General features: G+C 42.4%; 1 protein-coding gene across 7 annotated transcripts in view; it reads left to right on the top strand.

Annotated features, from left to right (window-relative positions):
* The first annotated feature begins 851 nt into the window (after positions 1–851).
* Positions 852–17254, top strand: part of DOCK10 (dedicator of cytokinesis 10) — a 118273-nt gene continuing 101870 nt past the window's right edge. For all 7 annotated transcript variants that reach the window (XM_027907808.1, XM_027907811.1, XM_027907810.1 and 4 more), the window contains exon 1: positions 852–1063. In XM_027907808.1, coding sequence (XP_027763609.1) covers positions 899–1063 — 165 coding nt within the window. In that variant the 5' untranslated portion in view covers positions 852–898. The remainder of the gene's footprint in view (positions 1064–17254) is intronic.

The following is a 17254-nucleotide window of genomic DNA, read 5'->3' as shown; positions in this document are numbered from 1 at the left end:
TCTCATTAGAAGGTCACTGCTGTGTGGTTCAGTGTCAGCAGAGCCCCTCTGTGCAGATGTTAAAGTGTATTACTCTGCAGAAGGTACACGTGTGGGAACACCCAACAACCCCACTGCTGAGAGGCGTTTCAGACCTGCACGCTGCTGGTTCCATTGAGCCATGGCTGTTTTAGCATGAGCTGGACGTAGCAGACCAGATTTCTGCGTTTTTACCACTTGTTAAATTTACAACTCAAATGGACTTGCTGTGCTTTAGAAAATTGCATGAAACGGTGGAAAAAAACCCCAGCCCAAATCCCTCAGTGTGCTTAAGTATGTCTCTTTCTCTCTCTCTCTCTCTCTCTCTCTTTTTTTTTTTTTTTTGGTGGTCAAAAACCCTCAGGCAAAGTATTTTAAACCCAGCAATGCTGATAATGAGAGCTAATAACTTTCCAGCTATTTGCTGGTTTTTTTTGCTACGTATGACTTTTTTAAAAAGAGCATTTAAACTGATCCTGCCAGTTGTTGTGGATGCCTGTGTGTGCGTTTAATGAACAGCTGGCTCTTTTGAACTGGGAATTTTAATACTTTCAGTTCCATGAAACTGGAATGGGAGGAGGTGGCTGATTGTACAAGAGAGGGAGCACATTTTCTCATGCGAGTGCAGAAGCAGGGAGGGAGGGAGGGAGGGAGAGGAAAGCATCGTAATATTGCGTGTGTTTCTGTTTCAGTGGATCAAATCTTTCCTCTGTCTGCATCCAAGCTCTTTGGTTGTGATCAGATGATCAGGGCTCAAGGAAGCGATTGGAGAGCGAGCTGGCTGCAGCTGCACTGTAGGCTGTTTTCAGGGACAAGGAGCCACTGTTTTTCAAACACAGCATAAACATAGAAGTTATTTTGTAGGCTTCAGGATGCAGATATGGGTTGTGCTGCCAGCATTGTTCTGCTCCAAGCCTTTCGTTCTGTGGTACAGAGGAACTGTCCACATATCTGCAGGCGACGACGGCGAGAGGAGTTGTCACATGAAATTCTGCCACTGGATAGCGATGATGAAATGAGCAGACCCAGGACTCTCATCATAATGGTATGGTATACTTTAATCAAAAGGGAGAGGTGGCAGAATTATTATTACAGATGCTATGTGATTATTTTTTTCCCTGTATGTATTCAGAGAGAAAGGGCATTGACAGGCAATTTGTCACTGTAGATTAGTTTGCTGTGGCTTCAGTCAAACATAGCTGAAATGTTACTTTGTAAGTGAAACTGTGAGCTGCACATAACCTCTATGTAAAGTAAATGTTCTGATGTTTAATTGTTGGTGGGTTTTGTTGCCGTTTGTGAGATAGGCAGCACTGGAGCCGGTAGTGTGGTTGTGTTTTATTTCAGACTTAGAATTCCAAAGAGCAAACAGCTTAGGAAATGTTTACTAAGTCTGTTCATCATAAAAACAAAAACAAACCCGAAAGCCAAGAAAAACAAAACAAAACTTTACTTGCACCCAGGATGCAGTTGGAATTTATATTAAGTGATATGCAAATAAACTCCCATATATCTTTGCCTCAAAGAGTTTGCAGCAGTAAAAATATTTGCTGGATCATTTCTTTCCAGTTTAGTGAGTTGCCTCCTTTCTTTAGTGAAAGAGGGTTTGAAAGGCTCGGTCTTCAAGAGTCATTTTTCTTTCTGAATTAAACTGGATTATTTTTATTTTGTGGTGAGAATGTAACAAGCACTATAGGTTCATTAGGAATAAGTGACAGGGTTGTTCCTCATTGTAAATCGTTTTTTCAGAATGAGGAATACTGCTTAGTTACCGTTCTTCTTTGCCAAACACACATATGGTGAGCATTTCCAGAACCCTGGAGTGGTTTGCGTCTGAGGTGGCAGTGATTTGTTACTCTGTGGCTCTCACTTGATAAAAATATTACCAAGACACTGCGAATAATATTCTTGCCAGTTTGTCAGGACACGTTTAAGTGGTAAATATTTGGGGTTTTTTCTATGTAAAGTGTATTTTAATGAAGTCCGAAGTTGCACCCCTCTGATACCCCACTCTCACAGAGGGCCATAACTTAGTTGTGAAGAGATGATGGTAACAGGAGAGAATTTAATATCTTTGCTGAGCAGTTGGTTTGAATAGAGAGCATTGCCACCTATAGAGAGGTGTGTGGTGCACTCAGGACAACTGTAGTAGCAATGACCCAGTCTTATCAGTGCTTTATGTATCAGCTGAGGGTGTTATCCATGGGGGACCCTAATGGTCATAATGAGGAAGGGAATTGATTTCATCACTGTGAGGTTGATGTTTAAGCTCCTTTTGCTCTAAAAATATCTGTATCTATGCAACAAACTTTTTTTTTCTCCCCCACTTAATGGTTAAGTAAATGACCTCAGCAGCAGTTAAACAGATAAATGTCTCCTTCCTGGTAGTAATTTCAAGCATAACGAAGTGAGAAATGTCTGGAAGCATGTCTGAGTATGGATCATCTGTGCAACTTGCTTCAATCATGGAAGAAAAGGGTGATCTTGGGTGTTGTGGGAGCAAACACTGGATCAGCCTCCCCATAGCCAGAAGCAATTTTCAGCAGCTTGAATTGCAGGGTTTTTTTTTTTTTGGTAAGTCCTGGGAGATCAGGTTTCCAAGAGCTACTGCAAAGACCCCTGGGTTCTCAGGAAAGTGATGCTTTACCCTGTGGACTGGAGGGAGCTGTAGAAGCTTCCCCTGCCCTGCAGAGGCAGGGTAGTCGAGATGGTCTGTCAGCTGATGCTGGATGTGAGCTCTCAGGGATCCCCTCACAGCCTCAGAAGCATCCAGCCTTTGTACTAACGGGGGCTCATGTTTTCTGTAGCACTGGTTAATGCACTGGTGTTTGTCCTGTCAAAAAACTGCCCTTCCCAGGAGCTCTGTGGGATCATTTTCTCCCTCTTGGTCCCTTTGAGAATAAAAGGATGAATGGTTCAGCCTTGTCAGAAGGCTGGGGTAAGTGTAGGCAGGTGCTTTGGAGGAAAACTGCTGGGCTGGGGAGGATTTAGGAAAATGGTCCTCCTTTACACATCTTTTTTTTGGAGATGTGTGTTATTACCCTGCCATTTTGTCTTCAAACAGTTAATTATGTTATAATCTAAATGAATTTGCCATTCTGCTTCACAGTTAGGCTTAGTAATGATGCAGAGACCTACTGAGGTGAGAAGAAAGTGCTGCTTCAGAGCAGTTTGTGGCAGAATGGATGGTCCTCTTTGCACTAGAACTCATGTTACTTGAAACAGCACCGTGATAAAGAGGGCTGGAGGCCTTAATAACACGTTGTGGTCCTGACAGATTAGTTTTTTCCCCTTGGTCTGTTGTAGATCACTGAGGTTTATGTGTGGATAATACAGTGGAGGCAATTATGTAGACGAGCAAAGGAGTGTTTAGTTCACAGTGTCATTATGCACATTGTGCAGATTCCAGGAGCTAAACTGATCCCAAGGTGTTACTGAGTGTTCATGTCTGAGGGCACCGAGTAGTTGGAGTGCCCAAAGAAGAGAGGTGAGGAAATCCCAAAAACCAAAATACCTGAGACACGCTGACAGGGCTGGGTACGATTGCCAGTGGTGTTTGGTTCCTGTCAGCTCAACACCTGGCATTTTGTCATTTCGTGCCTTCAGATGAAATGGTCTTCCTCTCTGTAGCTTGTGTGCCACTGGCTATAAGCTATATGAAAGTGTTAGTATTTGGTATTGATTTCAGGAGATAAACTATACATTCTGTTCAAACAGCTTTTTCAAGTCACCAAGCTGTTGTGTGTTCTTGTAAGTTTGCCTGTCCTGTGTGAAGCAAAAGTAACATCCTAGTGTTGCCTTCACGAAGAAAACAACCCTGAGTCAGAGAGAACAGAGGTCTACCCCAAAATGCTTACTCTAAGTATACAGCTCTGTGGGTGTTGCCCCATTTTGCTTGGTTAATCACTGAAGGGGAACATCCTTGTAGGATATTCTTCTGGGAATCCTGGTTTTGCCAGTGGCACTCCAAGCAGAAGATGATGTTGGATGCACTCCACAAGAAAAGAAAGCAAGAAGACCCACACACAGCCTCCAGCTATTGCTTAATGGCCACCTACTGATCTCTGTATGAAACCTTTAGGCATCACAGCAGGTAGTTCTAGCATTGCAGTCCTTGCAGAACATGAGGATTGATGTCTTTATTCACAGACTTTTTTTTTTTTCCTCTTCAGTTTGTTAGTTTAGAAATCTGGTTTTACCCTTGGGCAAGACAAATAAATCATCAATTTTAGATCTAGGCTGTCTTGGCTGGATCCACAAAACTGGAAGAGCTGTTCAAAAGAGAGAACTGAAAATTCTCTGACAGTTTCTATTGTGTGTCATCTTCTTTTGGATGAAATCCTGGGAGTTGCCAGAGACAAGCAAAATAGGTTGTCCAAACAACCTCTAGCATTGTACACAATTTGAATCAATTTGTTCAGTGACTCTGCATTTGATAGACCCTTGTTGTATTCTATGCCTTTAGGAGCATGTGTGCCAGAGCTGGTTTTCAAAACAAGTCCGTGAGATGATGAGGTTTGAGATGTTAGAAACCCTGGTAGAGTGAATGCAAATGACTGTGCACGCTGTTTCTGCAAGAAAAGGGAGAAGAGGAAGATGCCTAAAGGAAGAAAATGTAGTACAGGGGGTTATGTGGAACTGTGTGGTGTTTTAAGGGAGGACACTAACATTCTGGATGGTCTGCCTTTGGAACTTATGACTTGAAGTTGAGCTTTATCTAGTAGGTCATGCTGTGTTTTTTTCATGTGATTTATTATGAACTGTGGCAGCTGAGATTTGTGTGATAAGAGCAAAGCGTATTTGAGGATATAATCCTCCTCTCCGCCCCCACCCCTCCTGCCCTTGGAAATAAACCACATAAAAATGTAAAAAATGTTTAGCACTTTGAATAAAATACTGTAATTTGAGCTGACATATTGTTTGAACGCAGCAATAGCAGTATTCACTTCATTAATGCTGCCCAAGCTACTTCTTAGTTTGTAAGTGGTTTTTTACTCTTCTAAAAGCAGTAGAGACAACAGAAGAGAAACGAACAGAGAGTTTTCCATCATCTGGTACTGCAGTTTACTTCCATAATCGTGTTCTTTAATTTTGTTGCACGATCTGTGTTAATTTTCGGCTTCTAGTTGAAATAATTCAGTGCACTCATTTCCTCATTTGTATGCATTTCCATACTGAAGGTCTGTAGAATGTGCTTGTAATGCTATCAATGGGTGACAACTCTCAGAATTGCAAGATCTCTGACTCAGGACATACTGTTTTTGTAGGTGTGAATGTGTCTGTGTGTACACAAATGGGAAGGACTTGCTGTGGCTTTTGGAGGCTGGCACGAGGCTCAACTCTGGGAAGAGAAAGGTGTTCTCTTCCTGCAGTCTCGGAGAAAGGATTGTCTTTGCAAAGCCAGACTACCCAGGGCTGTGAAGTTCAAAAAAAACCATTCAAAATATTCGTACCTTTTTAGCTTGAGTCAGAAGCTTCAATGTGTAATACATTTTTAGGCAACAATAAACATATGTAGTTTTATTTGACCTTAACTTCCACTTGGGCGCTTGACCTCAGCAGGAACAGAAACAGGCCTGTGTTTGAATAAATGAATAACTTTAGAGTACAAAGAAGGAAAGTAGTAAGTGATGCACAAAATGCAGTTCTGCTGCAGAGCCATTTTTTTGCCACTGCTCTTGTTACCTTTGCATCTTTTTTGGATCAGAAAGAGATGGAGTTAAAAGTGACCTTTTTCCGCTGAGCAAACCTTCTCCATCTGCCTTTAGTGCTCTGAGCAGCAGTGTTTTGTATTGCTTTCAGTTCTTATTAATGTTGCAGCAACATGTGTAGTACGACAGTATGTGGAATGTGATTATTATGAATGTGTTAACCAGATTTTTGTGATAGCTTATGAAGAGTGTGGACTGAAAGCAACTGTGGTGCAAACATCCTCCTACGTAAGGGCAATTTATTCTTTTTCTTTTTTTTAAAGAAAAAAAAAAAAGAGAGAGAAGAAAGAAACTATTTATTTGTAAGCAATGTGTACCTGAAAGAGTAAGGTATAAATTAAAGGGGCGCAGACAAGTCTTTGTAAGTCCTTGGGAGTACTTTAGGAAGGCTTTATGATTTATGCATTTGACAAAAATCACAGTGTTAGACGTGTGTGTTTGTTCAAAATGCTTCTTGGCAGAGAAGAAAATTGACCTATAGAAAGGCAGTGGCACTAGATTAAAGCCAAGAAGGCAAAGAGAGAAATACACTCATGAAAACCAGGGAAAAAAAACCCATTTCAGGTTTTCTAGGCTTTGGCCAACTGCAGCCACGCTGCTCTGAGTCACAAGCACGTATCTAAACAAAACTATGCACACATATGGTTGATTTGTCCCAGTTTTGTCTGCAATGCTCTGCAGTTCTGCCTGGCTCTAGCTCTGAGGGGCTGTAGCAAATGCAAGCTTTCCATATTTCTCTTGGTCATTTTGCTGTTTGGATAATTCTGCAGAGGAAAGTAGGAGAGTTAAGACAAGAATCCCAATGGTCTGTCTAGCCTGGGATTTTGGGATTGTGTGAGCTATGCTTGTAGGAACCTGGAGCTGTGTACCGGTGGTACCCCCATACACCAAATCAGGCATGAGCATAGATTTGGCATTTATGTTTGTCTGCTTTCCTGTGTTTACCATAATATTAAATATTAGAATGAATGATAAAGGAAATATAAACTGAGTAATAATTAAGATATTAACATAGATTTAAATACCAAGTGCTAGGTGAAGGATGAACCATCTAAAATTAACACAATAATATCTTTGAAGTTCTGAAGAGTTCAAGAAAATGCTTTGAAATGTATTTCACACAGAATTTAGTAGAAGTATTTTGTTCCGTGCTGTCAGGAGACAATGTAGTGTTGGACACAAATATAAAACATATATATGTGTATTTGGAACCAGCAGCCTTTAGGCCTGTTTTCAGAGTAATTCTGAGTTTTTTATGCGCATCTTGGGCTGCACAAGTAGTTCCAGACTCATGAATTGGTTCAAATAATTTGGTCTTTTGCTTCCCACAGTGAGGTTTTGGTACTGGCATGTGTGGCTGCTCCAGGCATTGTGCTGACCAGGCTGTGTGAGTGGCTTAGGTTGGTAGTTAATATCTACAGAAATGGGCTGAGAGCAGTGACACCACCTGCTGCAGGGTCTTGGCTGAGGAGCAGGGTTGTCCCACGCTGCTCAAGCTCCATTACAAAGAGCATAAACTCCATTAGCAGTGGTATTGCTGTCCGTAGCTTGCAGGAGACCGGTTGGGGCAGCACAGGCAGCGTGTAGATCCAGAGAGGTGCAGAAATCCACCTGTGGTGCTTGCTGCACACCCCTGGCACACCTCAGGTGTTTGCACTGCATTGCCAGCGTGGGCACCTGTGGTGATCTGCAGCTGGAGCACTGCCCTGTGCCACAGGGCAGCTGCAGAGCCTCTGGTTGGGAAGGTGAGTGGCAGCGTGGTGGCAGCAGCGCTTGTCATCCCCAACGCTCGTTCTCTATCCTTGGCCCAGGCCCTGGTAGATTGTTCTGTTTGGCTGAATTGGGGTGAGTTGCAGCTGGTTCAGGAAGAGTACAAAGGCACAGTATATTAAACTCATGCTTTCAGAAAGTGATATTAGTGCCAGTCTCGCTGCCCTTAACTCACTGCTGGCTGCAGCACTGAGAGCTGGGCTGGGCTTTATTTTTCGTGCTGTTGTCAATACAGAATCCTCTGAGTAGCATTGAACTGGATTTAAATGCATATAAGCTGAGTCCAGAGTCCATTTCAGGTCTCTGGCTACGAACACGGGGATATTGATTTAGCTTGGAAACAGCTCTGCCCTGTGAGAGGTACGCTGAGTGAGAGGAAGGGAGTCATAAAGACACTGGGGCCCTTGGAGAACGCCAGCCAACCAAAAGTACTGCCAAAGTAAAAGCTGCTGGGAGAGGCAAAGGGAGGAGGGAGAGCTGTCGAGGCAAAGACAGTGTGTAAGAGAGGAAGAGTTTAGTGATGAGAAAGAGACAAGTCAAGTGGAAAATGCAGTTTCTTCTCAACTGAAATTAATTAGTTGCACTGCTGTTAAACCTCGGTCAGATAGTTGATTTTTGAGGGCTAGCTACCACTCCTCTATGTTGACATATCAAGGTATTCTGATGCTGCTTTTTCTTCCCCCCTTGCTCTTATCAGAAGCTTTGTTTTTGCTTCACAGTGAGTATGCCTCTTCCTACTGAATTTAAACGCTCCTCCCTTGCCCTTCTTCCACTTCTTCCTTCCTAAAGTGGAAAACCATCTTCTGCTTTGACTTCAGCTTAAATACATTCCATTCCCCTTTGGGGTGGATTGGAAATCTGAATGGAGTGTGACAGATACGTTCCTGATATTTCTCACTTTCCTGAAGTTTCTTCTTTACAACAGCAGTCTTAATACACTTGTCCTAAACCTAGTTTCAATAAATCAGAATTCCAGTTTAGCACATTTCAGACAAAAGCCTTATGCAAAGCTTCGCTGCTCATGAGACAGAGATACATCTCTGAGCCTTTATGCTTCGTACTCTTCCATTTATCAGAATTATTTGGTTTAATGTATGTGGAAAGTCTTTATTGCTCCATAGCCTCTCCAGTAACCCCTGGGCAGCAAAGCAAGGTCACGTGGCAACAGGAGTCATTTCACTTCACAGCAGCTGCTGAACCATTCCACCATCAGCTGTGGCAGAAAGCTAAACTGGGGAGTGGATACTGTGAGTTACATCTGCAGTGTAAACTGGAGTGTGATTAACTGTGCGCTGCAAAACCTGCTGTGGGTAGCTTCGGTGTTCTTATTTTTATCTGTGCATCTCAGGGGGTTGCCACCTGATTTCTAAAACCTCTCAAGAGATTCTGACTTCTAGATTACACTTCCTGAATCATACAAGGTGTTGACGAAAGGCAGTACTGCTTCATGACTGCCAGATGACTGCTGTCGTCGGGTGGATGAGTCCAGCTTGTGATACCTCCTGTACCTTAAGGGGAACAGGTTAAACACAGAATTTAATTTCCAAGTCTTCAGCCCATCTGAGTCTGTCAGGTAGTATTAACTGGCAGATGTACTTTTGTGAGAGGAAAAAAACAAAAGAATTCTCTGCTGAAGTGCTCGAGTAACTGCACTCTTGCTCACTGCGGTAATGTTGTGTTAGGAATACAGGGACAGGTGTGTTATCTTCAGTGTGTTTGGAGCCAAGGAAGATGAAGGAAAAGGGACTGTCTAGGAAATTCAGGAACAGTTCCTGGTCTTTTAGAATCACTTCCTTGAATAACGAAGGCTTCCAGCTTGAATTAGTGATTGGGAGTGAGAAATACCATGGTAGGGAAAGGATTAGGATTCAGCACCAAAAAGCATGTCACATGAATACTTCAGGATGTTTTGGGTGGCAAAGGTCTGACATCATCTCAGGGCACTGCTCCAAGTTTAATCCAGCTGAAGCTGGCTCAGACCAAGGGCCCTGAGCTCCTATGCTGAGGTGTGGTAGCTGTACATCCATGCACATATTTCTAGTCAGAAAGAAAATTATTCCTTCATTGTTCTGGGGCTCAATTATTTCAGTTTTGCTAGGACTCTTATTTTTAAATTCTGTAAGTAAACATATTCTATAAAAATGTGCCTTTTTTTTTTTGTCCTGCTAATTTGTTGCCTCTTCAGAACAAAATGCTATTTTCTGTCTAAACAGAAAGAAACTGCGTGCAATATCTTACTTCTACAATTGCAGTCTGTTAATAATTATTGCCAATTTGTGGTTAGCTTAAAAAATAATAGATTCTCTCTGTGTGGTTTTTGATGAAAAATAGCCATTGTAATGTTTGTCAGACTTCTTTCTGCCTCAGGGATCACTCTGAACACAGTGTATGGAACCAAATGAATTGAATATTTCGTGCCTTTGGTGTTTGTTTTTCCTCACTTCTCATCTGTCAACTGCTGTGCTCATTTTCTTTTCATTAGTATTGATACTTGCTGGAAGATGAGACAGCCAGATTGAGTTCTCAGTTAAATGTGTGCAAATCCAGCAGAATAAGGTTTTGACTTCATGCAGTAAAGTGGATCAGAAGGGTAATTCTGTGCTGCTTGCTTGTTTCTCTTCCCCCAAAAAAGAGATGGTGAAGTTAGAGTGGAAAATGTGTGTGGCCTCGCTGGATCAGTCAGTGGTTAGCTCTGAAACTGGGATGCTGGGAGCTGAACGTCACATCACCAATCACTCATAACTTTCTTTGGCTTCTCAGTAAGGGTTTGATGTTACCTTGATGTTTTCCACAGGTTGTGACTTATGTGCTAAAATTAGCTCTTTCAGAGGGTAAGCCTTAGCAGTAAAGAGATTAATTACTTAAGTGTAGATTCCTGGAACCAGATGCTCCACTATTGTCTTTGAGATGTTTCTCCCATTAGTAAATTATGTGCAAACATTCATTGCAGCTATCTCTATAGGAGATCTGATCTTAATGGGATTACAGTGAAGTTCTGGAGAGAAACTAATCTTGGAATTGGGCCTGTTCTTTCTAATTTTTAGATACTTGTGGCTTGAAGGTAAAGAAGAAGAAGTGCTCACACAGCTGATCTGCACTTCTTTCTTTTCAGTGCCTTAGCCCTTTCCCTGTCTTTAACCCATTCTCCCACATGCATGAGGTTTTTTTTCTCATATCCCTAGAGCTCCTAGAAGAAGCAACAAGGCAGAGAGTATCCAGCTGCCTGTTTGGTCTCTCCACCTGCCAGCTGGCACTTGTGCCTGGCTTTGCTCATTCCAGCTGTGACTCTTTTGGCTTTCGCAGTGCTCAAGTCCCTCTGGCTATCGACCACCATCAGCTCTTTGGGTTCTAAGCAAGAGCACGATCCTTAAGGGGGTGCAGTGATCTAAGCAGTTACCTAATAGCTTGTTTGTTGCCAGGAATGTCCGATTCTTTTGGCCTTTCAACCTTGCAGTTGGGTCTCCTTTTATCTTTTAACTGTCCTGTTATGAAAGAAACCAAGTCCCTCGTGGTCTGTCTGCTCCCAGGTGTTGTGCATGCGCTCCATAACACATCCTCCAGATGAATGTGAGCATCAGATGTGTCGAAGATACAGGGAGAGTAATCCCAACCTTGAATCTGATGCATCCAACTGGAAACATGCGCTGTTTCTTTGAGTACTTTGAATGAATACACTTTCTGGTATTTCAGATGCACAATAAGTGTGGGTTTTTTTTTTTTTTTTGGTTCATGATGCATCTGGTTCTTCGTGATGACCATTTGCCCCTTGTAGCACCTGATTTTGTTTGTGCTGACAGTGTAGCAAAGACGTCAGTTGGGGAAGGACTCGTGACTGGAGTGTTTGTGCATCTGTCACCTGCTTTTGTTCAGAAACCCTCTGACCAAGCAGCTCTGACAGATAGCGTGCTCATCCCTCAAACTCTTGTGTAAATGTGGAATATTTTAGCAGAACGTATGGGAGTATAGAGAAACCTCATGAACACAGTTTGAACTGAAAAGCTACTTGGAAATAATAGAAAGGTTTGCTGACACATGCTTAATTCTGCTTTTTGCATAAAAGATAAGAGTGAATTCAAGCCTGGAATTGTACCAATATATTTTTGCCCTTCCTCTCCAAATCTAAGTGAAACTGTAAATATCAGTTAATAAAATGTAATTCTAAAATGTTTTCACTGTAGAAAAAAAGCCAGTTCTTGAAGAATGCACCAAACTGGACCTGCCCAAATGAAATGTTTGAGATATGAGTTGACACAAAAGTTTGTACCAGCTCCCACTGAGAAGTTTCTTTACACAGTATTTTTAAGCTGCCAAAAGCTTTTGTACGTGCTAAGTGCTTGCCAATTTTCCTTTTTTAAACAAACTCAAAGGCAATTTTAAGTTACATGAGCCTGAAGAAAGAATGTGAATTGGTGGCTAAACATTGCTTTTTGTAAATTGCATTCAAAAGACAACTGTATTTCTTGGAAATATTTTCAAAAAAGGATTTGTTCCTTGAGTCAGGCCGTGTCTGCAGTGTTTCAGGCAGAACAAGGAGCTGAGTGAGGAGGAACTGCAGCAAACTCTGCTTTATTTCCCATCCACATCCCTTTCTGGCACTTGTTTATGCCTGACTATAGTGTGTATTTGTAGGAAATCAGAAATTAACCTCTTAGTGTCTGATTTCCTGACTATTATTTTGTTTCCAGCTCAAACGGCACTTAGAAATAAGAGTCAGGATGTTCCAGCTATTTCTACGGTAAGAGGGGAATTTTTTGGACTTTCCAGAATTTCCATATTAAAAAAAAACCCAACAGAATTTCCAAATTAAGACCTCTCAATACAGAGTCAGATTGTCAGTGAGCAGTTTAAGGTTGACGGTAAGGCAAGAGTGAAGGTCCAAACAATTGTCTTTGCACGTTGGATACAAAGAGCAAGATGTGGGAGGGGGGAGAAACACCAGGGGAAGAATACTGGCTTGCGCTCATCCCATCAGAGAAAATCATCCACAGCAGGCAAAAGAGGAGGAATTACTATGATTCAGCTCTCTGCCTTGCAGAGGCTGGGACCTGGAAGCTCAGAGCAGCTTTACTGTGTTAAGAATGACATAGTTTTGGTCCTGTTTTCCAGCTCACTGAGAAATCGTAAATAAGTTTTGCTTTTTGATCTGTCCTTGGATAGAAGAGTTCCATAGCAACTTCTTGGGAGGGCTTTAATAACTCACACAATTCAAAACAGACTTACTGGAGTTGGAAAGTTACAGAGAAGGGCGAGGAGGATCAGCAAAATTAGTCCATGACTACATGTGTACATAAAGACTAGGCCTGGACTGGCCTGAAAAATAACTGAAGGGATATGATAAAAGCCATAAAAATCAAGAATGGTCAGAGGCACCTAGGCCTTGCTAGCAGTTTTTTCTTTCAATGTTGAGACAAGATGAAGTAGGAATCATCAGATTAAACTAATAGGGGGCAAGTTTTTGAGGAAAAAAATTACAGAATTAATATTAAAACTGGATTTCCTTGCCACAAAATGTGTAAGTTTGAAGAATGACTGCAAAAAAAATTCATAAGAGACAAGTCCTTGGGAACTCATAAATATACTGGTGCCATCTCAGGCTGGGAACCTGCATGAGTGCCAACTGAAAGAGTGTTCAGGAGAAACATTATTATCTGTGTTCTGTACTTTGATGTCTGTAGACTCACACAGGTGCAGTTTTTAATTAAGAAATCATAAAAAAAAAAAAATAAAAGGCCTGGAAAGGTGAAACAATTCTCTGGATCTACGGAAAGTTTTGTCGAAATAAGAAATACCATTTCAGAGGTTGGCGGTGTCTATTCCACTACACTGTTTTGTTTTCTGTGTTCCAGGAAAACAGAAAGAGAATGGTGATGTCAAAGGGATGCAAGCTGTCATTTTCTCTTTCCCATATACCAAATTTAACTAATGTAAATCTGACTTGCAGGGTTTTATACTTCACTCCTTTTTTTTTTTTTTTTTTCTAAAATAAGAAAGTAATCTTGCTTATCTGCCTTTGAAATTTGTGTGCTTTTTTATCCCTTCCAAAATGCCATTATTTAGCTTTCAGTTATAGGACCCAGATGATGAATTATTACATGCAGTTGCTTTCTCAATTGCTTAAGATACCCAGAGGCACTAGAAGAGTATTCACGGGAATCTATGACATCCAATATATGTTACAAGTATGTGATATCAGACACAAAAAGAGCTGTACAGTCAGCTTGCACATGTGTGAAGGGGAGTGTTTTAGTACTTGGAAAAAAAAAAAAAACAGTGAAGAGGATTCCAGGGCTATTTTATATCAATATTATGTCACTATAGATCTTGATTGTGACCTTGAGTAAATGAGTGAGTTGCCCAACCTCCTTTTGCTTCAGTTATTCCAGCTGGAAAATTGGGTGAAAATGTGGATTCTCTTTATAAACCAGATGTCTGGTCTGAGCTTTTCTTGGTAAAGAAAAATCATTTCTGCAGTATAGCATAGACATGAATAACAAGGATTAAAATTGCAATCAGAAAAGCGTGCAGCAAAAGCCCAAGTCACAGCTGCATTGACATATATGGAGATAGTGTTAATTAAGATGATTAAATTATTTAATCACCTTTCATGGCCTTTCATCACTATGTGTGTTGTTATCAAGGGCTGATTCCAGTCCATGTAGATGAAAACAAAAGGGGTATTGTTTATGTGAAATTTCCCAATGGGCGAAAGTAAAGAAGAAATTAAAGTAATTGCATATTTTGCTTTTGTACACATCAGCAGGACAGCATTGCTAATGGAAAGTTTATTCTTTCCCACCTGATTGCCAGCGTGAGAAGCAGCATTTTGTTTGCTTAGAAGAGAGTAAGTGCAGCCCTGTTTGTACCCAACCTGTGCAAAGCCAGCCGGGCCAGCAGCCTGTGGTGACTGAGCCCAGCTGTGCTCTCAGTGAGCCTGCGATGCCCCTGGGACCCTGGCACTTGCAGAGGGGGGACCAGCTGGCAGCACCACAGCAGTCCCAGTGCCCCTGCCCTTGGTGCTCCCCCTGGGGCTCCTGTCTCCAGAGAGCTGACCGGGTAGGTGAGGAACAGCTGCAAGCACGAGCGCGGTGATCGTGGTGTTCTCTAAGTGATACCACGTGGTCGTGGCTGGAGGCTTTGGGGTTGCCTCCAGTAGGTTCTCCACGGCCATTCTCAGCTTTGTGGCATGGGAATGTGTTATATTCATGTTGAGTGCAGGTGGGTTTCCAGCTTGGGGAGCTGCTGAAGTGGTGCTGAAGCTGTTCTTGAAGGGTGAGCTGATAGAAACCCTGCAGTGACAAAGAGAGAGTGGGACAGTGTGTGCAGGGGGAGCAGCATTCCTAGGCTGTGGAGGAGGAAGGGACTGCCTGCTTCTAGGTCAGGCAAACCTGCTTCCCAAATAGGAAGGCAGCAAGACATTCCACAGGAGCTGTAAAATCAGCTAAGGGGTAAATGGCTTTTTGAGTGTGGACATTATTGGCAAGCTCTTGTGAGTGTTTACATGACCATGTTGAGGTGATGAAATGGCCCTTGAGCACTGCGTGAGATCAGCCTGGGAACTGCCAGGTTGCCCTCCCAAGGCCTTCTCCTCAACCCCCCCAGGGACCCCTCCAGCCACGGGTGATGTCTCTGGCAAGGCACAAAGAGACTGGCACGCTCGACCTGGGGACAGCTCCTGTCACCACCAGTTCAGCTGGAGGAGGTGTTTTAGCCTTTCACAAAGGGCAAAGAAATACATCAGCCTCTCGCAAATGTGTTCTGCATGAGTGCACTAATATCTGGGGCTTGAAACAAAGGTGAAGGCACAGAGGGAGGAATTGCTGAGATCAGCACACTGTCCGGCTGGGAAGAAAAGAAGTGGATTGACAAAGGTGGAGTCTCTGCCATCAGGGACTGATATCTGGAAAGATCTGTTAGCAGAGTTCTGACAGATATAAGGACTGCTTTTCATGGACATTTATGCAGGGGCACCATCCCCCTGCCTTGGAGAGCTCACCTTGCGTGCTGATGTTGTTTTAACTGTGATGAATTCCCAGCGCTTCGCCTGGTCAGAGCTAGCTGTATGGATGTCTGGGCAAAATGCAAGCATCAGCTATTCTAAAGGCTTTGTGGAGTGTTTGTGTGCAAGGCTTGATGTATCAGCTTAAGTTGTTGGGCCATAGGTGGAGTCGTATTTCTCAAAAAACAATGTCATTTGCTTCCAGCTGATACAATACCAGAGTGGCTTTGCAAAAGTTTGCTTCAGATGTCGTTTTTCTAACTCAGTTGTTTTACCTTCCTGTTTACATTGTTTTGGTTTCATATTTTTCCTTTATTATTTTTTTTAAAGGACATGTTCAAAGCACAGATCAATAGTGAGCATTCAATTCCAAAATATGATCTCTTCTTGATTTGTTTTGTTTTGGTTTTTTTTTTGTTTTGTTTTTGTAGAGGTTTGTTTGTTTGTTTTTTTGAGGGGGCAGGAGGAAGAGAGAGAATGTTCAGTCTTTGACAAAGGGATTGGGATGGAGGTCACTAGTGCTTTCTGTTGTTTTCGTTAGGTGCTAGTAAAAACCACCTATGTGTTTCTGGCCCAGTGTAGTAATCTGCTTTACCTGTCCAACATGAAGCTTTTGGGAAGTGCATTTTTCAGTCACACTCACAAACCACCTCAGAGTGCACGCTCTTCCCGATGCCTGGACAATGGAGGTAAGATGAGTGTGTGATGTCCAGTCATTGTCGCCTCAGCTTTAGTCTTATTGTTCCGTTAGTAGATTTTTGGCACCCATATCTGAAAAAAACCCGTTCAGTGTGTTGCCACTCAGCACAATCCATTTCTTGGAGGGCACTCTGACTGTGGAAAGGACGGCACGTTGTGTCTGACGCGTCCGGCTTTGTCTAAACACGACTCACCTCTGGAAGCACTGCCCTGTCCGGGGTGTGGCAGAAAGTGATGGGGGACTTGCTGGGGGATTGACACTGAAGACCAGGTAAGGCATCTCTGAAAAGCAGCAGCAGTATGTGTACTGGCACTGCCTGAGTGCTGTGGGGTACGAACTGTGTTCATCTCATTATTGGCCTCGGAAGTTGAGTACACCAGCTAGGCCTCCAAGTTTTGAAAAAAAATAACGTAAAAAAATTAAAATTAAAAAAAAAAATTAAAAATGGAAAGGGATCTTTGTGACCCACTTCGGGGTACCCTGTTTTTCTCCTCCCCAGTACTTGAGCTGAGAGCTGCCTGCCCACCATGTGATAATGGCATGGTCACAGAGAGCAGGATTGTCTCTGTTTCTGCCCTAGGGATGAATGTTGGGCAGGGCTGGCATCCTTTGGTTCTTCTTCAACGACTTTATTGCTGTGGTTCTACCAAGAACTCTGACTTGCTGGAAATGCCACAAGGGATGTAGGCAGGTTCTTATCTGCACTTTGCCAAGTGGTGAAACGTTAATTTTGTTGGGCAGATCTCTCAGTACTGGTCTATGCTGCAGGGACTGTATGAATGGCAGTGTCACTGTCGTCACAGTGGTCTTAGTTTACATATGAAGCAAATTTTATTATGAGAGGTTTGTGTCTCATTTCAGAATTTAATTTTAGAATAGGCTTAATAGGCAGTTGATGCAGCTTGTTCCAGCAAAAGAGGTTTTCTTGCTTGTTCATTAACCTGTCTTTCTCAAATCTGTTAAGCAAAAGACCTGAGTCATGATTAGGTGTGTTAGGACTGTGGATGTTACTGTTTCTCCTATCTAGATATTGTAAGTTTTTGAAAAATGCTGGGAGCA

The sequence above is a fragment of the Empidonax traillii genome, unplaced genomic scaffold (genome assembly GCF_003031625.1).
Source record: "Empidonax traillii isolate 1590-97213 ecotype Southwest subspecies unplaced genomic scaffold, ASM303162v1 scaffold1548:size177740, whole genome shotgun sequence".
Taxonomy (NCBI): domain Eukaryota; kingdom Metazoa; phylum Chordata; class Aves; order Passeriformes; family Tyrannidae; genus Empidonax; species Empidonax traillii.
This window is presented reverse-complemented; position numbering and strand designations above follow the sequence as displayed.